The 24041-nt window shown below is 38.4% G+C and overlaps 1 protein-coding gene across 1 annotated transcript in view; it reads right to left on the bottom strand.

Annotated features, from left to right (window-relative positions):
- Nucleotides 1-22605: 22605 nt before the first annotated feature.
- HS3ST3A1 (heparan sulfate-glucosamine 3-sulfotransferase 3A1) overlaps nt 22606-24041 on the bottom strand; it is an 85562-nt gene continuing 84126 nt past the window's right edge. Inside the window, exon 2 of the mRNA XM_074319681.2 lies at nt 22606-23366. Within this exon, the coding sequence (XP_074175782.1) occupies nt 22745-23366 (622 nt within the window). The 3' untranslated portion in view covers nt 22606-22744. The remainder of the gene's footprint in view (nt 23367-24041) is intronic.

Raw genomic sequence — 24041 nt, 5'->3', positions numbered from 1 at the left:
TTGGAAATTGGTTTTTTCCCAAAAGACTTGCTGGTGATTGTTATTCAGCTTTCTGCTAAATGATAGCTTGGCACTAACTGTTTCCAGAGGCAATATAGGTGGGATATACAAGGTAGGATATACAAGGTAGGCAATATAGGTAGGATATACAAGGTACACTTCCTGGAACTGGAGCTCAGCCTCTGGAATTGTGCCTGAGTGATAGCCGTTAGAATAGGCATCTTTTAGGGTGGCATGAGCCCAAAGTGTAGACTGGAGCCAGAAATAAACCACTGTAAACTCGCAGAAGAATCCAGCCCACATCTACTAGGGTCATAACTTAAGAGTATTAATGATAAGTATAGAGTTTGGTGAAATGTTAAATAGGGGCAGTCACCTACCTACCAGTGATTACTACTGCTACTTTCAATACTTGTGTAGATAGATTGGGAGAAATTCAATTTCATAATTTGCTTATTTGGGTAGGATGTGCTCAATTCTGCCCATGGATGACTTTTTGCAGAGAGGCCTTAGTCATTCCGTCCACCAGGAACTTCTGGAATTGTTGAGATGATGTCCTTTGGCTGGAGAGGATATCCTCTGGAATAAACCAGGAGTTAAGGAGTAGAGACTTACTGATTAAATAAGCTTATATCTCACAACCGTGACCCTCTCACTGGGTCAAGGTTGTGAGATATAAGCTTATTAAAGGAGCGCTTTCCAAGCCCCTTTGGGCAATACTCTTTTCACACTGTCTTTTCTCCACTTGTTCTTTACTTTCTCTCACCCGACCCATGCCTTCCCTCCATCAGTGAGTTTGGCATATAGTAAATTCCTTCAGTCTTTAATCCTTTTAACTGCTTTAACTAGAGCTTTATTTGTGCTAGATTCTGGCTGTATGAATTGGTTCTAACCCCTCTGTGTCTACACCACATGTGGTTTGCATTAATATCAGGAAGAATGTCCCATGCCAACTCTTGAGCGGAGCCCAATATGCTACATAATACAATGGTATTCATTTCTTCCCCCAACTCTGAAGCTCCTGTTCTTACATGTGAATGCCCTGATTCTCTCTGTACTGGGTTCTAAGATAAGTCAGAATGAACCTAGAGATGAGCAAATGGGGGTGGCTAAAGTGTGGGATTGCTAGTGACATCCAGCAACTTCTAGTGTACATGCTGGGTTCTCCCCTCTCCACCCCTTCTAATCTCAAGAAAATTTTCTCAGTGTGCTACTGGATGGAGTTTGAAATTATAGGAATTAAGTTAAAAGCTCTTGTTTTTCATGGAGGGCCCAGCTAGGATCTCTATTTACTTCCAAATAGCTAATAGAGTAAGAGGAGCTGAAGGGGTCTCCTCCTCTGTTCTCTTTGAAGGTCAAGGAAATCAGGAAGTGACCAGTGGACAAAAGGACTAAGGTGATAACTTGGGGGCTTTGTCTAGGTCTTAAGGAATTTGGAATGGTTATCTGCAAAGATCTCTTTGAATTCCAAGTATGTGCTATGGAAGGCAATGTGGAGGTTCCTCAAAAAATTAAGAATAGAATTACCATATGGCCCAGCAATACCTCTCCTGGGTATATACCTAAAAAATCTGAAAACATTTATCCATAAAGATGTATGTGGCCCGATGGTCATTGCAGCTTTATTTATGGTGGCATGAAAACAACCCAAGTGTCCTTCAATAGATGATCGGATAAAGAAGATGTGGTATATATACACAATGGAATACTACTCTGCCATAAGAAAAGATGAAATAGTGCCTTTTGCAACAACATGGATGGATCTTAAGATTATTATGCTAAGCGAAATAAGTCAGACAGAAAAAGTAGAGAACCACATGATTTCACTGATATGTGGGATATAAAACTGAAAGTCACAAAGCAACAAGACAAACAAATAAAGAAACAAAACTCATAGACACAGACAATAGTTCAGTGGTTACGAGAGGGTAAGAGGGAGAAGGGTGGTAGAAGAGGGTAAACGGGGTCAAACATATGGCGATGGAAGGAGAACTGCCTCTGGGTGGTGAACACACAATGTGATATATACCATAGATAATGCATTACAGAATTGTACACTTGAAACCTATGTAATTTTACTAACCATAGTCACCCCAATAAATTTTATTTAAAAAAAGAAAATAGAAAAAGTAAAAAAAAAAAAAAGAAAATTAACTGAGATTTTCTGCACTGCTTTTGACATTTCACTGACGGTACTGTACATTTGTTTATGCCCCTGGCATATTGAATTCTTGGATTTTGGTTGAAGGGCTTGAGCAAAGAATCAAGTTACTTTTCTGTCTTTACAATTCTAAGTTGTTAGAAAACTTTAAAAATTAATACATCTTCTATTTTTCATGAACAGGGCAGTGTAGTTGGTGAATATAATTAAGATTGAAACAACAGTTTTAGTGGCAATAATTAGAAGCACTGATTTCATTGCAGTATTTTCTCTTTATTCTTTTCAAATGTTTTTTACTTGGAACACAGGCAAAAAACAAAACCAAATAGAAGCCCTGTGATTTGCCAAAGTCTTCAATATCATCCCATTTTACTTATTACAGGTCTTCGGAGTGCTGTGATGCATGGCCCGAAGGCATAAGGCAGAGGCCCTGATGTACTGGCTAGGTCTAGAATGGAAGCTGAAATCTCAGAACACTTCATAAATCTGGGAGGGCTCTCTTATGCCTGTTGGCGAACCCTTGGCCTCTGATCCCTGGGTCAGGTCCAATAGCACATTTCCTCTAAGTATCTCAGATATAAAGCACGACCAATTGTGCAACAAGAAGGTCCCTGAGGGCCAACTGCCTCTGGCTCCCATTGCTCTACTGAAAGGAGGTCAGTGTGTTCATCCATCCTTTTCATTTTTAGATAGTAAAATAGAGACACAAATAGGCAAAAAGGTTGTGACAGTGACCATCATTAATTTCAACCTGAAAATGTGCTAGAAACCTATGACCATTTTTTGCTTCAAGGCTACTGCTTAGCCCACTAAAACTGCATTTATTGCCAAGAGCAATAAATGATAAAATCACTTTACTTAATTGCTCTTGGACATAATGAAGCAGAAAAGAGAAGGCAGGTCTTTGGATTCCTAGCCTCATCAGTAGCTAATGAATCAAGCATTCCATCCCTGGATACCAGTGGTTTTAACTAGCAATAGGTGCAGGATTTATTGGGGCAGATGGCGATGATATAGGAGGCTGGTGTGCAAAAGTTCCCCTGAACTCAGAGCTGTGTGCCCATTGGGGCAGCCCAGTGCTGTACAACAGATGTATTTCCTGCCCTGGTTACTTCACTTGGGTTCTGTAACTAAAGAGGTCCCTGACGACAAATTCCTCCAACACTTTTAAAACCACATTTCCCAGGAAGGTCTTTCTGAGGTGAAGTAAAAGTTAATGGGAACCACAGTGAGGGGCTGGGGTCAGGTTGCGTTTGGGAAGTTTGTTATGATTCACACAACGCTGTGGAGCCTGCAGACAGAGCCTCTCTGCTGTGACGTGGTAAATGCAGAGGTAAGCGAGTTTGCCAGTTCCTTCACATGGCTTGTTTCTGGAGCAGAGGCAAAATGTCACCCGGCCCACACAAGAAAGGTTGTGTTGGTGTTAAAAGATGTCTTGCGAGCCTCACCAAGAGGGTAATTGCTTGCAAGTCATAACTAATATTAGAACAGTAATATCAATGATAGCTAATATTTATCAAGTACCCATCACACACTAAGCACTACTCTAAGAAACTGACACGTAAAACTTTATTGAATCTTTACAACAATTCTATCGATTTGATGCCATCATTATCCCTGTTGTATAAATACTACAAATGAAAATGAAGCAAATTGAAAACACTACAATCTGGCTCTGTGATTTTAGGGAACCTAGATATTTTCTGGGCACCTGTATTTCCGTTTTAGGATTGGAAAGCAGAAATGTGATAAAGTGAAACATACCATAAAAAACAGGCAATTGTCATTTCAGACCCCAGTGATCTTGTCCATTTTCCTTTCCAAACCTCTCTTTCCATTTTATTCCTTTATATTCCCTGAACTCTGGAACAGACATGGCAAATAAGTTTCATAGCCTGGACCAGCTTTAATCAATTGGTAGTAGCTTCCAGAACCATGTGGTCAGGAGCATTCTCAGGGGAAGCTGGGGTTCGATATGTCAGAGCACTAAAATCAGTCAGTGATGTCTTCTGTGGGTACAGGGGGAGCGCATGAGGCAGGTAAGCCAAGTGATGTCCATCTGCACGTGGTGCCATGGTACCTCTGCCTGTGACAGCACTGTGCTGTCCCATGCCCTCACACCACCTCCACCAATAATCCCATCCATCCTATGAAGCCCCAGTCCAATATTACTGCGCTGAGGAATGGGTTCACTGTTTTGAGGTTGGAGGTTGCAAGAAGAGTTTCAACAGATATTGGCTCCCAGTCAGAATTACTTTACGTGCATCTCAATGTAACATGGATCTAGCTCTATATTATTATACCCAGGTTTGAAAATGTCTTTTTTCTCACCAATGAGGCAGGAGGTGGGCGGGGAGTGAGGAGCAGCAGGCTGAGGATGCAGTTGGCTGTAGGAACTGCTCCATCACCTTAGCCCAGGAATTAAAGAACCTTGTGTCAGGAGGAGGGGGAAGGAAGCAGAGGAGAACGTCTGTACATGTGTATGGACAGTGACCAGAGTGGCAGCTCGGCAGGAGACTTAGGGTGGGGACATGTACGTTCTGAACTCTTCTCTCCCAGAAAGCATCAGTTTTCCACTATAAATGACTGAGTGAAAAGGAAGGAGGGCTGGATGCATCAGTGCTGAGATAAGATGGATAAGCGATGCACGAGTGGGGATAGGAAAAAAGGCAGACGGAGGCAACTGACACGTCAGGGTTTTGTGTGTGTTGTATTTTGCGGTTGTTTTTACTTGAATGCTCTAGTTGTTGCAAGGCTGGGACTGGTTGTAGCCTGAGCAGGTTGGAGAAGACAGAAGAAAGGAGAGAAGAAAGGGGGTGGTAGAGTAAGCAGAGGAAGTTGTGTGGCATGCGAGAGAAAGGCCATAAAACAACGTCTTCTAAGCACAGTAACATGATCAGAAGCCGCTCAGGAGAAAAACAATATGATGGGGCATTCCTTCGCATTAGTGAGTTACATCAAAAAGTCATAGTTCTGTAATTCACCTTTTTGGAAGCAGGGGATTTGATGATAACTTCAGATCAACAAAGAAAGTATTTTTCGAAAGACTACGTAAGAGAATGTATCAAGGAAAAAGAAGTCAGGAGTATTATAAATTTAAGTTATTCTACTCAATCAGAGGAAAGTGAAGACTTTGTCTTACTCAGGAATTAAAAGTCACCTTACATTGGTTAAAGAAGCCTTCCTATGAATGGCTACCAATCTCAGCAAAGGTAGTTACTAAGTCTGGGTGTTTTATTGGCAAAAACATGGGTTAAGTTCTGAATGGCTCTGTGCTTGCATGTCAGAAGTGGGACCTGATAGATGAGGGGAGGGGTTGCCAGCACATGTAAACTTGGGGGTGAAGGATCTCCCTAGCTGTTAGGTGCCACAGCTGAAGGGAACATGAGTGAGCACTTACGGCAGTCCTGGCATTCATCAGGCAGGGAAACATGTGGCAGACAGACTCTAAGGGGGCCCCCGTGATCCCACCTCTACATACCTCTGTGTAACCCTCTCCCCTTGAGTGTGGGTAGGACTTGCCTCTAGCCATCAGAATATGGCAAAGGTTATAAATGTCACTCCGATAATTATGATAGAAGATTGCATCTTACCAGCAGACTTGCTTGAGAGGCTCACCTTTCTGGCTTGATGAAGTAAGCAGGCACGTTTGAGGAAATCCACATGCAAGGGACTGGGGTGGCCTCTAGGAACTGCAGACAGGCTCTAGTTTCTGAAAGCAGCCTCCAAGAGATGAAAGTGGCCAGATGACAGCAAGAACTGGGTCCTCAATCCTGTAACCTCAAACAAAACATAACAACAACAAACAAACAAATTGAGTTTGGAAGCAGATTCTTCCCAAGACAAGTATCCAGATGAGAATGCAACCTATCATTGCAGCTTTCTGCGACTCTGATCAGAAGATCAAGCTAAGCTTGCCTGGACTCCTGACCCACAGAAACTGCGACATAATACATTCGTGGCAATTTTGTTCTGCAGCAATATGTAATACACACATGAAACACAGAAAAGAGAAATAATTTGTCTATGGTGAATTCAGTGTAACTCAGAAAATATCTGTTTTATGCCCTGGATTTATAGTACTGCTTGGGATTGAATTGTGTCCTCCAGAAAAATATGTTGAAGCCCTGACCCCAAGTACCTATTAATGTGAACCTATTTGGTCTTGGTCTTTGAGGATGTAATCAAGTTATGATGAGGCCATACTATTTTAAAATACTAAAATTAAAAATGGAACTACCATATAATCTAGCAATTCCACTTATAGGTATTGATGCAAAGAAAACAAAATTTCTGACTCAAAAAAATATATGCATCCCATGTTCACTGCAGCGTTATTTACAATAACCAAGTTATGGCCAATCTAAGTGTCCATTGATGGATGAATAAAAAAATGTGTAAGATATACAATATATAATAATATAATGGAATATTATTCACCCATAAAAAAGGAAATCTTGCCATTTGTGACAACATGTTTGGACATTGAGGGCATTATGCTTAGTCTTATTAGACAGCAAAAGACAAATATCATATAATCTCACTTACATGTAAAATCTAAAAACAAATCAACCAATAAACAAGCTCCTAGATACAGAGAATAGATTGACGTTTGCCAGAGGTGGGGTGTGGGGGAGTGTGCAAAATGGGTGAAGGGGGCGTTCCAAAGGTACAAACTTCCAGTTATAAAATAAATAAGTCATGAAGATGTACAGTACAGCATGGTGACTTACTTGATAATGTAGTATTGCTAATCTGAAAGTCGCTAAGAGAGTAAACCTTAAACGTTCTTACCACAAGAAAAAAACTTAACTATGTAGGATGATGAATGTTAACTAGACTTATTGCAGTGATCATTTCACAATATATAAATATTGAATCATTATGTTGTACATCTGAAACTAATATCATGTTATACATCAATTATATTTTGATAATTTTTTTTACAACGATGATGTCATACTAGTTTAGGTGACCCTGAAGTCTAATGACTGGTGCTTTTATAAGGAGAGGGAAATTTGGAGACAGAGGGGACACAGACACACACAGAGGGAAGACAGCCATGTGAAGACAGTTGCAGAAATTTCAGCCATAAGCCAAAGAATGACAAGAATTCTGGAAAACACCAGAGCTAAGAGAGAGGCGTGAAACAGAGTTTCCTACAATGTCTACAGAAAGAAATAATCCTGCCAACACCTTGATTTCAGACTTCTGGACACCTGGGCTATGAGGAAATAAATTGCTGGTGTTTTAAGCCACTCAGTTTGTGGTCATTTGTTAGGGCAGCCCTAAGAAACTCATATAGGTTCCTTGGAAAGTAAGCGTAATGACTCAAGTTCTCAGGGTCCTAAATCTGAGTTCTTTAAAGTGATGAGATACCAGGATAGAGCTAGAGATATGCAGGGCCAAATGAGACCTGTGGTGAAATAGCGTGCGTGTGTGTGTGTGTGTGTGTGTGTGTGTGTGTGTGTGTACACATGTGCACGTGTGCATGCTCATTCAAACCACATAAGATTATAATAACGAGCAGGTGGTGGGTAGGACTTAATGCTAGATATCAAATGGAAGAAACATAGTTCTTTTTGTTTCATTATGGAACTATAAGAGCTAAACATTGTTTCAATCCCACTTTTTTTGGGATATCCTACATAAAGAAGAAAATTCATTATGTATTAACAACCCACTTCCATAAGCCAACCAAGAGATAAAATGAAATCATGAAAGTCAATTAATCCAAAGGGAGGTTGAAATAAAGAAATGAACAACAACAAAAGAAAAATGGATGGGCCAAATGGAAAACAAATATCAAGATGATAGATTTAAATCCAACTATGTCAATAATTACATTAAATATAAATTGTCTAAATACCTCAATTGTCGTAAGGGATAAAAAAGGCAGAGATTGTCATAATGGATTAAAAAAATCAAGATCCAGCTATATGCTGCCTACAAGAAAAGCATGTGAAATATAAAGACACAAATGGATTAAAAGAACAGAAAGAAAGACTTACCATACTAACACTAATAAAAAATAACGCTTAAATGACAGTGTTAATACTAAGCAATACATTTCCAAGACAAGAAAGTTACCAGGGACAAAGAAATCTACTTTATAATGGGAAAGAGGTCAATTTATCAAGGGGACATAATAATCCTAAGTGTGTACGTACCTAATAACAGAATCTCAAAATATGTGAAACTAAACCTGATAAAACTATAAAAAGAAATGAGAAACATTTTGGAGTATTAAATATATTTGTTATTTTGAGTATGGTAATGGTTTCATGGATTTTTACATATCTCAAAACTTATCAAACCATATGCTTTAAATATGTACAGTTTATTATGTTTAATTGTATGTCAATAGAGCTGTTTAGAAAGTATACTGGAAATCCAAAAGAATAAAATAAACTGTTTTAAGTAATGAACTAACATTAATATTTGCTTTATCAGAAAATCAAAATTCTCCCCATGTCTTGCTTTTGCAAAGAAAAAAAAGTTAGACATAGTTGATTTCAAGGAAAGAAATTATTAATAGTACCTAGACACAGGTCGAAAGTTTTAATAATTTTCATTTTAAAGCACTAAGACTAATTTAATGTTGAATTAATATTTACCTCATTGGTAGTTTTAAGAGCCATAAGTATTATGTTCTATAAATAAGCATCAATGAATGACAATAACTGAGCCTGTATTATATGAAATGGGTGCCTTTTATTAAGTAAAATGTAATACACAAATTTTTTTTAAACAGAAATAATACTGAAGGGAAAATGACCAACAAAATATTATGTGGAGACAGATGTTTTAAACTCTTTAAGCCTTTATCATAGAAAACATACATATTTTATGTTACAGGTGGATACTAGACTTACCAGGAGGATCACTGCATAAATTACATAGTAAGTGTCTAACCACTACGCTGTACATCTGAAACTGATATAGAATAATATTAACTGTAACTGAAACATCAACTGTAACTGAAAAAAAAAAAAAAAAAACTAAAAAAAAAGGAAAAAAAAACACACCTCGATATAGTGATGCATTTTAATAAATACATTTAAAATGGGATTTTTCAATTTTAAGTAAATTTTAAACTTGTTATTGTCTATGATTTTCCTGGTAGTTTAGTCACAGTGAATTCACATTTAATATATTAAACAGTTTCTAGTTTTACTCAATACGAGAGTGAAAAATTTACATAATTAAGAAAATTCCCAGAGAAGCTTTTTGAATAAAATATCTTAGTGGCTTTTGTAAGAAATAATCAAGAATGATGAACATAAAAGAGAAGAAGGAATTGTATTTCCTCAGAGAAAGAAACTGATGAGTTCTCTCAGATGGGGAAAATTTGCAGTACTAAAAATAAATTCAAAGACTTAAAGCTCATAAAAGCTACGTTTTTTGATGACTTAAGTCATAGGAGAACATTTTAAAGAAGTTTTGAAAGGCTTTTTAAGAAAATGTTAATGATCATCAAACATGGCCAAAAAAACTTGGAACTTCAAATACAGTGCCTCCTTAATATAGCGTATATATAAATATAATTTCTATTTCAGCAAATGTGAGAAAACAAATTGCATCAAGTCAACATCTACTACCACGAATGATCTCCTTTCTGTTCCCTTTCCATTACAGGGGGAAGAAAATAAAAATGTATAATTGGCCTAACTGAACTGAGGCATCCAGGGAAACTATTAATTTGTTTGTTATTTATGAATCTTATTATAGTTGCAAAAATCCCTAGGAAGCCCAGATTTACATTTGAAAAATTACAACTTTTAATTTAGGAAAAAGTGCTATAGTCGTAGTCTATAAAGCCTTGTAAAGTTGTATTTCGTAGCACGTAAGTGCTATTTCATGGTAAATATCTTAATCTTATGGAATTGCTTCTAAAGACCATTTTCATCATGTTGAGGTTTTATAACTACAAGCATGAATTAATTCCAGGACCTCAAAACATTCTGATAAACAGAGCATTCCAGTTTGATTAGCCTAGTTTTTAAAGTTGTTGAATTTGACCAACGTCCTTGCCACTATATGAACCATCTCTCATTAAGCATTTTTCCCTAACGCTTATTACTTGAAAAATCAATATATTTTTTAACTTCCACATCACCATCTTTCTTCCTCTTCCAACGAAAATATGAAATGTGAATTTCTATACTAGATGATTACAGAAGTGGGATGTGGCTTAAACTAACAGATCTACCAGATCATTGTGCCCATGGTAATGATTAAAAACAAAAACAAAAATAGTCTGCCATGTTGTGGCAAAAGTATTATTGAGAAAGTGTCATTGAACTTAGGTGTTCAGAGATAAACATGGAAATAACCCACCTTTCAGGACACTGACTGCTAAAGAAAAGAAATTTAGTCTGTGACATCAAAAGACTTGTGCAAACCTTCAAGTGGTCTACCACTGAAATGTGTCACCACTAGGATTCACCAAGCAAACAGTTTGTTGAAACTTGGTTTTATATTTGCTTAGCGCTGGTACGAACCTTTGAAAACATTTAATCTACTCCCTCATGAGCAAACTGAGACTCTGAAAGTCCCTGAGGATTTATGTAAAGTCACAAGACAGCAAAAGTCCAGGTCCTAAGGCTGTTAGGGGCTGCCTTCTACAGATCCTCAGAGCCCAGCAATGGGGAGACTCATGGGTCACTCTACCCTGTAACCCCAAGTGTCTGCATTCTATTGGATGACTTATGATGACGAAGCCTCAGTGGCCTCTCTCCTGCCTAGGACTTGTTTCTGCAAAATATGGGGATGTAACTGGAATGACAAACATGGACTCCATCAGTGGGTTTAAATTACTCCTCTCTCTTTCTGATTTCTACTTCGCTGTTAGAGAGCTTTAGGTTTTGGAAATTTTCAGTGTGGATTTGATCAGTCTTCTAATTTCAAGATAAAATAATCTTAAAATATAATGCAATTATCCCAAATTGCATAATCTCTGCGAAGAGGCCTGAACGGGCTTGGGATGATAAGGATGTACATGTACTTAAACGTACTCATGCAAACTACAGTCATTTTCTAGAACCAAGAGAACGAGTCTACATAGTTTCTAAATAAGAGCTAATATAAAAGCTGAAACTTAGATCCTATTTTTTGTGTGCCAGGCATTGATATAAGCCCTTCACATGATAAAGTAATCCTTATAACAACCCTATGCTGTGAGTGCTATTATTGTCATCCCTTCTTTACAGGTTAGAAAACTGAGGCCCAAAGGGATTAAGTATGTTTCCCAGAGTCACACAGCTAGAAAATCGTACATCTAGAAATTCAAATTGAACGTCCATGCTTTTAAGTAATAATCTATACTGACTGTCAGTGATAAAGATTTATGTTACAAAATAGGCTCTGGGGGGCCTAAGAGGGTGGCAGTTAACTTGGAGTTCTGCTAACATAACTTGTGCCCCTGGTCACTATGGGTTTAGGCCTCTGCTGATTAGTTTGATCTGGAAATACTAGCTAAAATTAAAATGCATCATTACCATTCCTTTCACATGGTCTCCCATTGTTCTGGTTTGGCATTGCATTTTACACAGATCCCTAAGCCTCTCTTTGTAAGTTACAGCTCTCAGCCAGGTGCAAGATAAGAATGAGGAAGAAAAACTGGAGAACATAACTGATGAGATGGGGAGGATGGGATTTGGGATGCACTAAACCAAGAAGAGGGTACAGTCTGACTTATTTCACTTAGCATAATACCCTCTAGGTCCATTCGTGTTGTCACAAATGGCAAGATTTCATTTTTTTTTAATTTAATGGTCGAGTAGTAGTACATCATAGGGACTATAGTCAATAATTTGCAACAACCATGTATAGTGCTAGGTGGGTACTAGACTAATCGGGGGGGGGTCACTGCTTAAATTACATAAATGTCTAACCACTATACTGTACACCTGAAACTAATATTAAATAATACTGAATATCAACTATAACTGAAAAAAAAAGTAACTGAAAAAAAGAACTAAGGGGTGCAAGGGGAAGAAATAACATTCTGCTGGTATGGCAAATGCATCTTCCCCAAGAATCACACAGGCGGAAGTGGATATAGGTTTCAGGGGGCCTGACGCTCATACGACTTTAGGGGCTTCTTTAAGAAAAAAATACAAAACTGCAGATGCAAACTTGGGTAAAGGACGCTGGAAGGGACTAATGTCAGTGAAAGACCTGCAGCTTGAGCCTTATTCCCTCCATAAAATATCTACCTGCTCAAGGGTGAAGGTAGAAGAGGGCAGAAGGAAGTCCTGCTGATGTGTGCCCAGGTGGAGTGGAGACTTCTTCAGGAAACCTTTCAGGAGAAACCACAGCCACCTGGGGAATATCAATGAAATGGGAGGAACCAAAGTTGCAAAAGCTACCCTTCCAATTCCTACAAGGAGCACATTCAGATTGAGAGAGAAAAGTGATTTGTTTTAGAAGATGTATGGAAAAAAAAAAAAAAAAAATGGGCCACAGCTATTGGAACATGTGCTTTAGAATTAGGCTTCCCTTGGCTTGAGCCTGGATCAGCAAGGACATCGGTAAGGTGATAACATAAACAGCACTAGTGCTACCGGCACCGGTCAGGTGTTTGGGTGAATTCAGATAGAAGGCTCCTGTGCCCCCCAGGTGGATACATCAAGGGAGGTCTGGCAGCAGATATCAGGAATGTGGTCAAAGAGATGGGTTCGGGCATATACCGTCTAATCTGGGAGGAACTGGGGAAAGAAAGGTCAAGCCCAGCTACATAGGTAGCAGTCTGCGCTTAGCTACTGGGCAACATTGCAAGATTGGGAGCTCGTTTACAGGAAACAAAATGAGCCTAATTATCAGAATTTGAGCAAAATGTCCAGGCAGTTGGGGCCTCAGTGAGTGTGGCTGCCTACTCAAGGATTAGGCATCTGAGGACAGTCTCTGAGATTGGAGTGGTTCTGAATCAGCTCCTGGTAGCATTTTTCTGATACCCATTTTTCAAGATGACAGATGCAAGAATTCATGCAGATCCTTTCACTCATGGTGACACTTTCATATTGTTTTTGAAGTGAAAGCAATGAAAGACAGCTTGACTTTTTGTATTCGTAGTGATCCTGCTAAGTAGGCTTACGTGACATTTTGCTTATCCCTTCAGGATCAGGGAGAAGTTGTGACAGAATAAAGAAATACTGGGTCACGTATACAGTTCTGGTGAGGTTGACAAGTCAGCCTGGAGTTTGTACTGATGAATATATTATGTGAAAAAGGAATGTGGCCTGAAGGAAATGTCTGCCATTTGGAACTTGCATGGTTATGGCTGGTAGACCATTCACTCAAGGTCTGGAGCAGGTCAGAGAGGTCACTTGAGTGTTACATACCATCAAAACTACCCAGTGTGCAGACCAGGAACCTGACAGTACCTCAAGTAAAAGTGAGGTTCAATGCGGTCTTCGGTGAAGTTTATGTGTAAATGTGAGTGTGGGTGCCCTGGCTATGTACTGACTGTGATGAGAAGGAAAAAGCACAGGTTGGTCAACTTCAAGACTCCAGAATGGAAAGGCCAGACAAGTTGGGGGAATCAGAATCTATCCAGATGAAGCCACCATATACTTTCAGGGCAGACAATCAGGAAGGGTTTCGAAGGCATGGGAAGTTTGGAAGAAGGAAGGGAAAGCAGTCGAAGAAGGTAGAGGATTAGTTGATTCCTATTGTGGAAAAGAAAAGCAGGGAAGGAGGACAGGAGAGGGCAAGGAAAATGAGAAACTAGTCTGTGCATTTAAAAATAAATAAACAAATAAAAAAAAAACCCTAGAAGAATTACAAGAAGGAAAGGAACAGCCAAAAACAAAGACTTCAAGTTAAGGAATGAGAACAGAAAAAAAGCATCCTTTTTCATCACACTTATTAGGAATGGCTATTATCCAATTATTTTTGTTTTTTAAATAAGTGTTGGAGAAGATGTGGAGAAATTGAAAACTTCATACTTTGCTGATGGGAATATAAAATGGTGCAGCCACTGTGGAAAAGTTTGGCTGTTCCTGGAAAACTTAAGCACAGAACTACCTATTATCCAGCAATTCCACTCCAAGGTATATACCAAAAAGAACTGAAAACAGAGACTCTACCAGATATTTATAAAACCATGTTCATAGTAGCAGTATTCACAATAGTCAAAAGATGGAAACAACCCAAGTATACACTGACATGAATGGATAAGCAACACACACAGACACACAAACACACACACGTGCAGGAATATTATTCAGACTCTAAAATGAAGGAAATTCAGACACATACCACAATGTGGATGATTCTGAAAGAAATTATAAGTAACCCAGACACAAAAGTACAATATGATTCCACTTTTATGATGTATAGAGAGGAATCAAATTCATAGGGACATAAAGTAGAATAGAGATTACCTGGGGCTAAAAGAGTGGGGGATGGAGGGCATTTTTTAATAGGTACAGGATTTCAGTTTGGGATCATGTAAATTTTCTGGAGAAGGTTGGTGGACATGGTTGCAGAACAACATTGTGAATGTAGTTAATGGCACTGAATTATGCATTTAATGGTTAAGATGGTGGATTTTATGTTATGTGTATTTTATCAAAATTTAAAAAAAGGATCCTTTTTAAAAGGGGAGTTGAAAAGATGACTTGGAAGCTAAGTAAATTCTCACAAATCAAAGTAGGATGGATTTCATTGTAAGGGCCATAGAGGCCAGGACACAAAGCAATAGATATAAACTTTGCTGGTCACTTGATGAAAATCTTTGGCAAACCCTAGATCAGGAGGCAAGAAGCACTGCCCCCATTTTCAAAAGATTATAAATGGTACATTTTCTCAGTAGTAGGATTCAAAGAATAAGGCTCTACCTCCTTTTTCAAGCAGGGAATGGTGCAGAAGGTGGGAAGAAACAGAGTATAAAAATTCACAGAAAACAGCATATGTCAAAGGATAAACATGGTCTGTCTGGACCAGATCAAAGTGGTGATGAAAGTGATGGTTAACACAAAAATGAATTTCTTTATAGATATATTTTACTGTTCAAGGTTGGGGGTAGCCTGTAAATTAAAGGGTCCAAAATGGATGGATTAAGATAGTCCCAATTTAGAAACTGTTATTAAGGACTTCTTTTTAACAGAATTTTTTTTCAGAATCCAGAAAAGATATGGCCTCAGAGTCAAGGAGGTGTGATAACGCCAGGACATCAAGGAAAGTAGGATGAAACACACAATTCAAAGGCAGTCACCACTCCTCCAACGCTGATAAATGTTACCGTAAGGTTTGGTGGCCAGCTAGCACTGATTCTTACTAATAAAAGCAAATTTTGGTTGTAGTTTTCAGGGCCCTATGGAAAATAGGTAAAGTGATTGATTTAATGATAATCATTTTAAGAGACAGAAGAAAAATAATTATTGTGACAGTCCCAACCATAAAGTGTTTCCAGACATTTCCGTTGGAATGAATCTGACAGCATAGTTTATCTTCTGCATTTTTTAAAAAAATAAATAAGATAACTGAAGTTCAGTGGTACCGAATGATTCATGCAAGACTTCATTATTCCTGGTCAAATCAAGACTATTCACAAAATTATCCACAAGACATGGATTTTCATCATTAAGGCACAGAAAGAGCTGATGAATTGAAGGAATCATTAAAAGGAAGGTAAGATTGAGAAGATGGATGGATTGGACAGGCCATGGTTTCCTTTCAAGGTATATGTAAGTATGAAGCTGTATGTAAGTCTAATGAATATGTCATCGGATTATTTATCAGTATAGCTGTATCTCTGGCCTCAAACAGTGAGTGGGGAGAATTTTAAATAATGTAGGAAATGAAGAAGGGTTGCACATAAAGATGATAGGGTGTCAGGGAAAAGCAGAGTCAGAGCTGTTTTATACACCTAGAAAACATCATAGTAACAATAGTAGAAATAAGAGAAATGGTAGTAAAAGTGAGGAAGATCATGCTGGAGAAATTGGAGCTAAAGTCAGTTAAATAATGGAAGTGTTGTAGGAATGCATGGGCATCAAAAAGCAGAGAGCAGACAGATGAGAAACCTAGGGACAAGCATTGAAGGACTGATGAGGGAAACGGATTCTGGGCATTGTTACCATGTGGGAGATTTGCAACTTAAGTTAGAAGTCGGTGAGTGAGGCTGGTAAAAACAGATCTGCTTCCAATTTTTCTGTGTATTCATTATATATGGCTTGGGCTAGTAGAGTTTATCATCCTGTTGATACAGAACTTTTTATTAATGGCCTCATCAAATAGCTGGGGCCAAAGAGTCTGAAAAGGAGCTCATTATTTACAGCTAGATGGAAGAAGAGCTAGACATGTTCAATATGGAATTATTTTACAGTTGGAAGCCAATGCCACTGACTACTTTTGCATTTCAGTGAGTAAAAGTGGAGAAGAAAGCCACATCCCCAAGAAAGTTTCAAATGTTGTATGCTGGAATGCTAGTGGGAAGGGATTTTTCTCTAAAGAGAACTTTTCCTAAAATGTAAGGGCAGAATCTAAGTAAAGGTAAAGAAGATAAAAGAAGGTAGAATAAAGGCAAAGTTTGAAATGAAAAATAAAGTATAATTCTGGGACCAGATGGTTATAAAAAGGGTAAAAGTAACAAGAATCTCACTGAAAAGAAAGGAGGACTACCAAAAATAAAAATAAGGATGCAGGGTGATTTTTGGCATAAGGATTTTGATACTGGGAAATATTGAACAGTAAAAGTTCACTCAGAAATGATATGGAAGAAAGAAGGGTGAAAGGAAAGAGGCTGAAAAGATGTTTGTAAGTAACAGTTCAAAAGGAAATGTGGAGATTGTTGGAAATGGGAAAGAGCTATCACAGACTATATACACTTTTGATCTAGAAAGAAAGGAAAAAGGAAAAAAAACTATTCAAATCTAAGTAGGGTGTAAAAATACTTTGAATCATTCTATATAAAGGTAAGTTATGATTGTTACAGAATATTTAGTTGGACTTTCGTTAACAAGAACAACTGCTCTTGGATTTAAAGAGTAAGATCAAGTAGTTTGAAATAACAAAGGTTTGATGCGCAAGGTTATCACTTGATGATAACTAATCAAGAACTCTTGTTTCCTTTGAAAAATTGCAGTGAAATGACTGTAAAGTTTTCTTGCTTCTGACTGGTTTGTTCTCTCGTTGACCAGCTGTTGCAGGCTGGAAATAAAGAAATCTGAGCTTAGATAAGGCTTTATGGGAAAACAGGTGGGAGAAAATGCCATGCCCAGACCACAGGCAGACAACCTTGCGGAAGTGGAATGCCAAGTTGCAACTCTGGTTCTTCAGGTCAGTGGTGAGGGGTGAGGACCTAGAACCTGGTAAATATCCTTCCAACACCATCTCCAGCTCCTGCCAAAAATGTACCCCCATGCTTTCATACTGTTTCACCCATCTTCTTTTGGGTCCTGATTTTCTAATGCTAACACTCTTTGGGGAAGTTAAATCCATCTGACTTTCATCTGTCTGGGTATCTGCATCAAATAATTAGATTGCTTTCCCTAAAGCTGAAGCTGAGAGCAATTGCGTAAGGCGGACTGCAAGGTTTTCCTCAGGAATCTGAAGCAGGAAGTAGACACCATGGAGAACGGTGTATTTGAAGAGAGGGCAGAATTTAGGCCAGAAGGGGCTGGGAGACCAGGCATCCTTCGACGCAGCAGGACGTAGGGAGTGAAGGCACTAAAAAGTGAAAGAAGCATGGAGATGGGAGAGGGAAAAACACATTATTCATCTTTGCAATGAAAGCAAGACTCCAGGGGTGGTAAACACTCTAGGTTGACTATAAAGTGACTTTGGGAGAGAGTGGAAACACATGGACCATTTTGGCCAATGTGTGGACCAGACAGTAAGCTTGAAGCTTTCTTAGGAATTATCAACTAGCACCAAGCTAAAATTCTAGCCTGATCATGTATCGGCCAGGCAGAGCTATAAAGGACGACATTTCTCATCATATCTGATCCTTTAAAATGCACCTAAATTATCAGAGCCAGGAATTTGGGGATGAAAAGTATGGTTCCAATTTATTGTTATTTTTTATTTTGTCAGGAAAACTAGAGGAGAGTAAGTTGCTGAACATATAGCTATTAAAAGAACACTGCCAACAGTTGGGGATTGAACTAGAAAATGAGGGTTGTAGATAGAAACATACTAACTAAATATCCTAAATATCCCACAATGGATCCGTATATTAGAAGCAATTTCTATTTTCAGTTTCATTTCCTCCTGGCATCATTAAAATTCATTATTTTATTAGTCTGTGTATGAAGTTGCACTGCCTCATAAATTTCCCAAATTCACCTTTTTACAAGCTTAAAAGGGAAGGCCTGCCATTCTGAAACTCCATGATGTGACAAAGAGGTTTAAACTTTCCCTATCCATGTTTTTCACCGATATAATTGAGACTCTGAATGCAAATCCATTTTTATGTTGATGACAATATTTCAAGGACCACAAATGCTGCAATCGTGTTGATCTTTCCCCAATGGGGCTTGACTTTGGGTTTATTGTGTCCCATTCTTCCTCAGTGATTACAGGATACAACAGGAGAATAGGTAGGGTCTTTCATTTCTGCACGAGGAGTTTCATTGGACTGAATTGCAGTCACACTTTCCTATGTTTGAGAGCCATAAATTCTTCTCTTCCCTGCCTCTATGGTATTACATACAAAATTCTGGAGTTTCTAGAAAATGTGGCAATAAAATTCTCCTTGCTTTGCTATTACTCAGCAACTCAGGGCCATTTGTAAACCATAACACATCCATTTGAATTTAGCTGCTTAACAGAAGTGGAGCCATTTACTTCTATCTCTTGTCACTTGGTTGTGTCAAGTGACAAGAAGTACTGTCAGACCTGTCATGGAGGCAAATTGAAACTATAAGAGTTGAACTTGAGTCTTTAGAAATGTTTTATTGGAATGTTATTTTTCCACCTGAAATTGACTGGTTCCCCTTCAGAGAAATGTAACTACCTGTTTGTTACAAGCTGCTCCTGTATTTCAAGTGTAAAAACCCAATTCAGTAATGTTTCTCTTTAGTACTCCTCTTGGCAGAACACAATATTAAACATCGATCAGCTTATTATAATGGAGGCACTTATAAGGTTAGAAAGAAAGGCTTTCAAGAGAAAAACCCAGAGTGGCAAGTGAAAGAATTACCAGTCAAGCATAAATTAGAATCTGGTGTTTAGACCTGGATCCGACACACACTAGCTGTGACTAGATTACTTCTTCTTACACAGGGAACCTCAGAACCACAGATATTTGGATGGGGTAATCCTTTGTTATGGGGGGGCTTTCCTGTGCATTCGAAGGTGTTTAGCAGCATCCCTGGCCTCTACCCACTAGAAGCACCCTACACTCCACCACCCTTGGGACAACCAAAGTATCTCCAGACATGACCCTGGGATGCAAAATCATCTTTTTTTGAGAATCACTGTCTGAAGGATTAGTTTCCTCCTCTGTAAAGTGGAACAGATGAGAGTGGAGAGCTGCTGTTGGTTTAAGGTGAAATGGTGCATGTGAAAGGTTAATCTGCTACATGAAAATAAGGTATTATTATTATTTTATAGACATTTATTTGTTCACACATTGAATTTTAGATATATTCATGGGTAACAAATTTGACAGGTCTCTGCTGACAGAATAGGGTGAATGTGTTTAGGGGAAATTTATCTTCTTTACAAGTGCAAAATCAAGAGTCAAGAATTTATAGGCACATAGATGCTTTCAATCCCTGCATAACCTGCTAAAGAAAGGATTCAAATGCCAAATAGCGATTTGATCCAAATTACCATTGAGGGTTTTACTCTAACTTTAAACATCTTTGAAAATAAGAAAATTAGAGTGGGATTAATACTCCTAGAATAACTAGCATCCATTCTCTAGAATTTATTAATCTCAGTTTATTAGAATAAAATTAATGTTCCTTGAAAGTGACTAAGTTATTGGGAGAATTTAGACAACATAGACACGGCCTGTGTCTAGTGAACTGCTCAGAATGAAGCTGTAGACCTCTGGTTGTTCTTCTGGAGAGACAAGACTTCACTTCTAAGAAGAGTTTAGGAGGTTGGTAGGCATGGGTGGGGAGCACACAGCTTGGATGAAGGATGGCTAAGATGCTTAAATCAAGAGCAAAACTTAGTATTTGGTGTAGCTAAATGGACAAATGAAATCTGAGGTCAAGTCCGTGCCTAGCAGGAAGAAGTACTGCATAGAAACAGAAATGGAAAATTCCCATTCTGGAAGAAACTTAGAGAATACTCATTCTAGGTTTTCATACATTTTTCTGTGATCTATAACTTCTAACACCAGCATGAAATCTTAGAAGTTAGAAGGTTTTTCTGGAGTGCTGTGTAGTCATTCATTTTTTTAAATAACATGAACAGCAACAACAAAAAGTTTACATTCAAGAAGAGGTCCTTTGCACTCAATTCTGTTTTTGTTTTTTTAATTATTACTTCTTAACACAAAAAGATGAAGATTGCTGAATACAATTGTTAGATGCACTTGTTTCCTTGTGCAAGCTACTTTTGCAGAATGCCAAGCAAATGCTTATAAAAGAATCAGAAGCACAAACAAAATGAGTTAAGAGAAAAAATGAAAAACAATTAAAATGGTCATCTTTCTGCTGGTAGTGATGATTTAAATCGAACAAAAACAAGGTGTAGCATTGGAAAATTGGGGGAATAGAATGGAAGGGGCTTGGGGTTTGCTTCACTCCCAAACGTGGGAATTAATAGAGCCAAAGATTTGGAGCAATGATGGAGCATTTAGAAACTGAAATGATTTTTTCTCATTTTCCTGTGTTAGGCTTCTCAGTAAATATTTATTTCACCTGATGCGGCCTCTATGGCAAATGTACAATTGTACTACATATTTAAAACAAATGTAGTTTCCTTTGATTGACAACATTGGAGAAGAAAAATAATATTATTTTAGAATGCTAAAGTGTCTGGTCCTTTAAATTTTGGCAGATACAGAAAACTTCTATGAGATAGGAGACATTTTCCTCTTGGGTTTAAATCTGTAATAAAATGTTGCTGACAGAGTAATTATGCCTGTTTTATATATTTCGTGCATATGTGCTCCTCTCTAAACCAATTTAATTCCCATTAATGCTAATCTTGTTAATGCCCACTCAGAGAGGAAAGGAATACTCTTAATAAACGATTGATTTATTTGAGCTATTTAAATGGGGGATGGGCAGAAACAGATGGGAGAAGAGGAAAAACAACTATTTTACCCACATCTGCATTTCTGAGAATATTTTCAAAATATTAATGAATATTAGGTTATGATTGGTATGAATAGAAAATGAAGACAAAATAAAGTGTCAAAGTGACAGTCCTCCACCCGTGAAAAATAAGGGCATTGCAAGTGAGATGTTTATTGATATATTTTTAGTACTAGCTCCAAGATTAGAAACGAGATATTATGAAGAGAAGCAGATTTTCTTTGTTAAAACGGAGGTAAAGAAAAACAAGATTCATACTTGTAAGCTCTTACAGAAATGGGTGTTCTAAAAAAAAAAAAAGACAGTCAAAACAATAAATAGGTTGTGCTCCTGCCACACCTTGTCCTATTGCCAGTGGGACTGTCCATCTTGTTCTCCATACAAGAATCCAATAATTTCTCTCAACTTCAATCAAGCTGAGATTTCCATATCTCAGGGTACTTAAATAAGCCAACACTGGCTCTTAAAGATGTGTCCAGGTCTGAGTGGTTTCCTTGAGCACGGCTATGTAGTGTGATGGAGTGCCAGAGGGCTAACCCAGAACTTAGAAAGCAATAGGAAACCTTCTCTGTCCCATCTTAGATCATCTCCAAACTAGCTAGCCATTTTTAAAGGTAGAGATGTCTTATTTCCCATTCTCCTAGAAAAAGTGCCATGAAATAAGGAAAAAGTGGAAGATGGGGTTTTTGTCCAGGGTTCACCATCTGGCCTTAAGTTATTTTACCTCCCTGAGACTCAGTTTCCTTATCTGGAAAATGGGGATAATAAACTCTATGTACCAAGTTCTTATACCACATAGTAGTATAAGGATCAGAAAAGATGTTTTATTTGAAAGCACTGTGATAACTGAAATGGTGTACAAACATACAATATTGTTAATTGGGAAACAGTTTAAGAAAATGTGGGGCACAGGAACAAAATTAAAGGGATAAAAACATAAGGATAGATATCAATTTTATCTGGGCTGTGTGTGTGTGTGTGTGTGTGTGTGTGTGTGTGTGTGTGTGTGGAGAGAGAGAGAGAGAGAGAGAGAGAGAGAGAGAGATTTACCCTCATGATTTTCTTAAAAGTTTTAATGGCAACTGATGCTCATACTTTATAATTATGTATATAAAACATAAAATAAAAATTGAAAGTACTTAGATGAGTAAAGTTTTCTTTTTTTGTTTATCCAACTGTTTGGTGTCGGTTAAACACGAAGATCAGGGTGGAGGTGAGAACTCTCTTTTAACATTCATTGAAAAAAATACTGAAACCAATATTTTCAGCACAAATATTAAACTGCCTTTTCTCTACCGATTGGTAAAAAAATATATTATATTTTGATATTATTTTTTCTTTTTAAATTATATTGTTATCCATCCCAGCCAAAGTCGTGCCCCGTCATCTGGTAGAACTTGAGGTTGAAAGGCCGGTAGAACTCCCGCAGCCTCTGCACCACCTCGCGGTCGATCTCTGGGTGGGTCCTGCCCTTGGTCTTGCCCAGGCAGTGGGGTTTGCTGCTGCCCTCGGCCTTCTTCAGGCAGGGGAAGCCCTTGGTCTTGTTGAAGTAGAAGTGCTTGTCGGTGATGATCCTCTTGAGGCCCAGGAAGTCCTGCACGCGGCCCAGCTCGCCGGCGGGGTCGCTGATGAGCCGCTCGCCGCTCACGAAGAGCATCTGGCCGATGGGGAAGTGGCGCAGCCAGTGCTCCAGGTGCTTGGCGTAGATGCCGATCTGGATGGCGCTCCACGACGTGTCGATGAGGCCCGTGGTTCTGTTTTTGAACGTCAAGCTCTCGAAGGTGGGGATGTCGGGCCTCTTGGAGAGCGTCTGCGTGTAGTCGGAGATGGCTCTGGTCACCGGGTCCCGCACCACCACGATGAGCTTGGTGTCCTTGGACATGGCGGAGATGCGCGCGGGCGCTTCCCGGGTGACGAAGTAACTGGGCGTCTTCTCCATGGTGATCTGCCCCTCCAGGGTTCTCGGCATCAGGTCCCTGAGGAAACACAAAAAGACATGTTAGTGTCTGAAAACCGAGCGACTTACCGTGATTTACGTAGACAGCTCATTCCAAGAAGAGGGAGTGCAACATATATTTTGGAGCCAGACTATTTGAGTTGCAATTTCAGCTCTCACTTACTAGATGTGTGACTGCACACAAGTTGTGTGAACACTCTGCACCTCTGGTTCCTTGTGTATTTAATGGAAAATAATAATAATAATAATATCGATCTCACATGATTGTTGTGATGATTAAATGAGTTAATATACCTCAATAGCTTAGAAAAGTGCCTGGCACAGAATAACTGCTATGTAATTTTTTTATTTTTTATTATTATCAACCCACAATACTGTAAGAAAATTCTTTAGGTGAATTAGAATATTGTAATAAACACAATTATACTGCTATGAGAGAGTATTAAAATATTCTGAGCCCTTTCTATAGTTTTCTTATAAACAAAGCAATTATATTTAACATAATATCATAGCATACACGGATAACGCAAAATACTTCTCTCATAATTCCGGAATATTCTCATAACAAGCAAGACTTATTGAATAATCCATCTTTTATCTAATTATTTGAAATGTCATCATTACAGTATTCTAAATATCCTGGTTCCCCTCTACATTGGCCTAATTATTGTGTTATTATCAAGTGAGAGTGTAT

This window comes from Rhinolophus sinicus, chromosome 12, assembly GCF_057876585.1.
Source record: "Rhinolophus sinicus isolate RSI-liver-muscle chromosome 12, RSI-T2T, whole genome shotgun sequence".
NCBI classification, from domain to species: Eukaryota; Metazoa; Chordata; class Mammalia; order Chiroptera; family Rhinolophidae; genus Rhinolophus; species Rhinolophus sinicus.
Note: the sequence above shows the minus strand (reverse complement) of the source record. Positions and strands in the feature narration are given on the sequence as shown.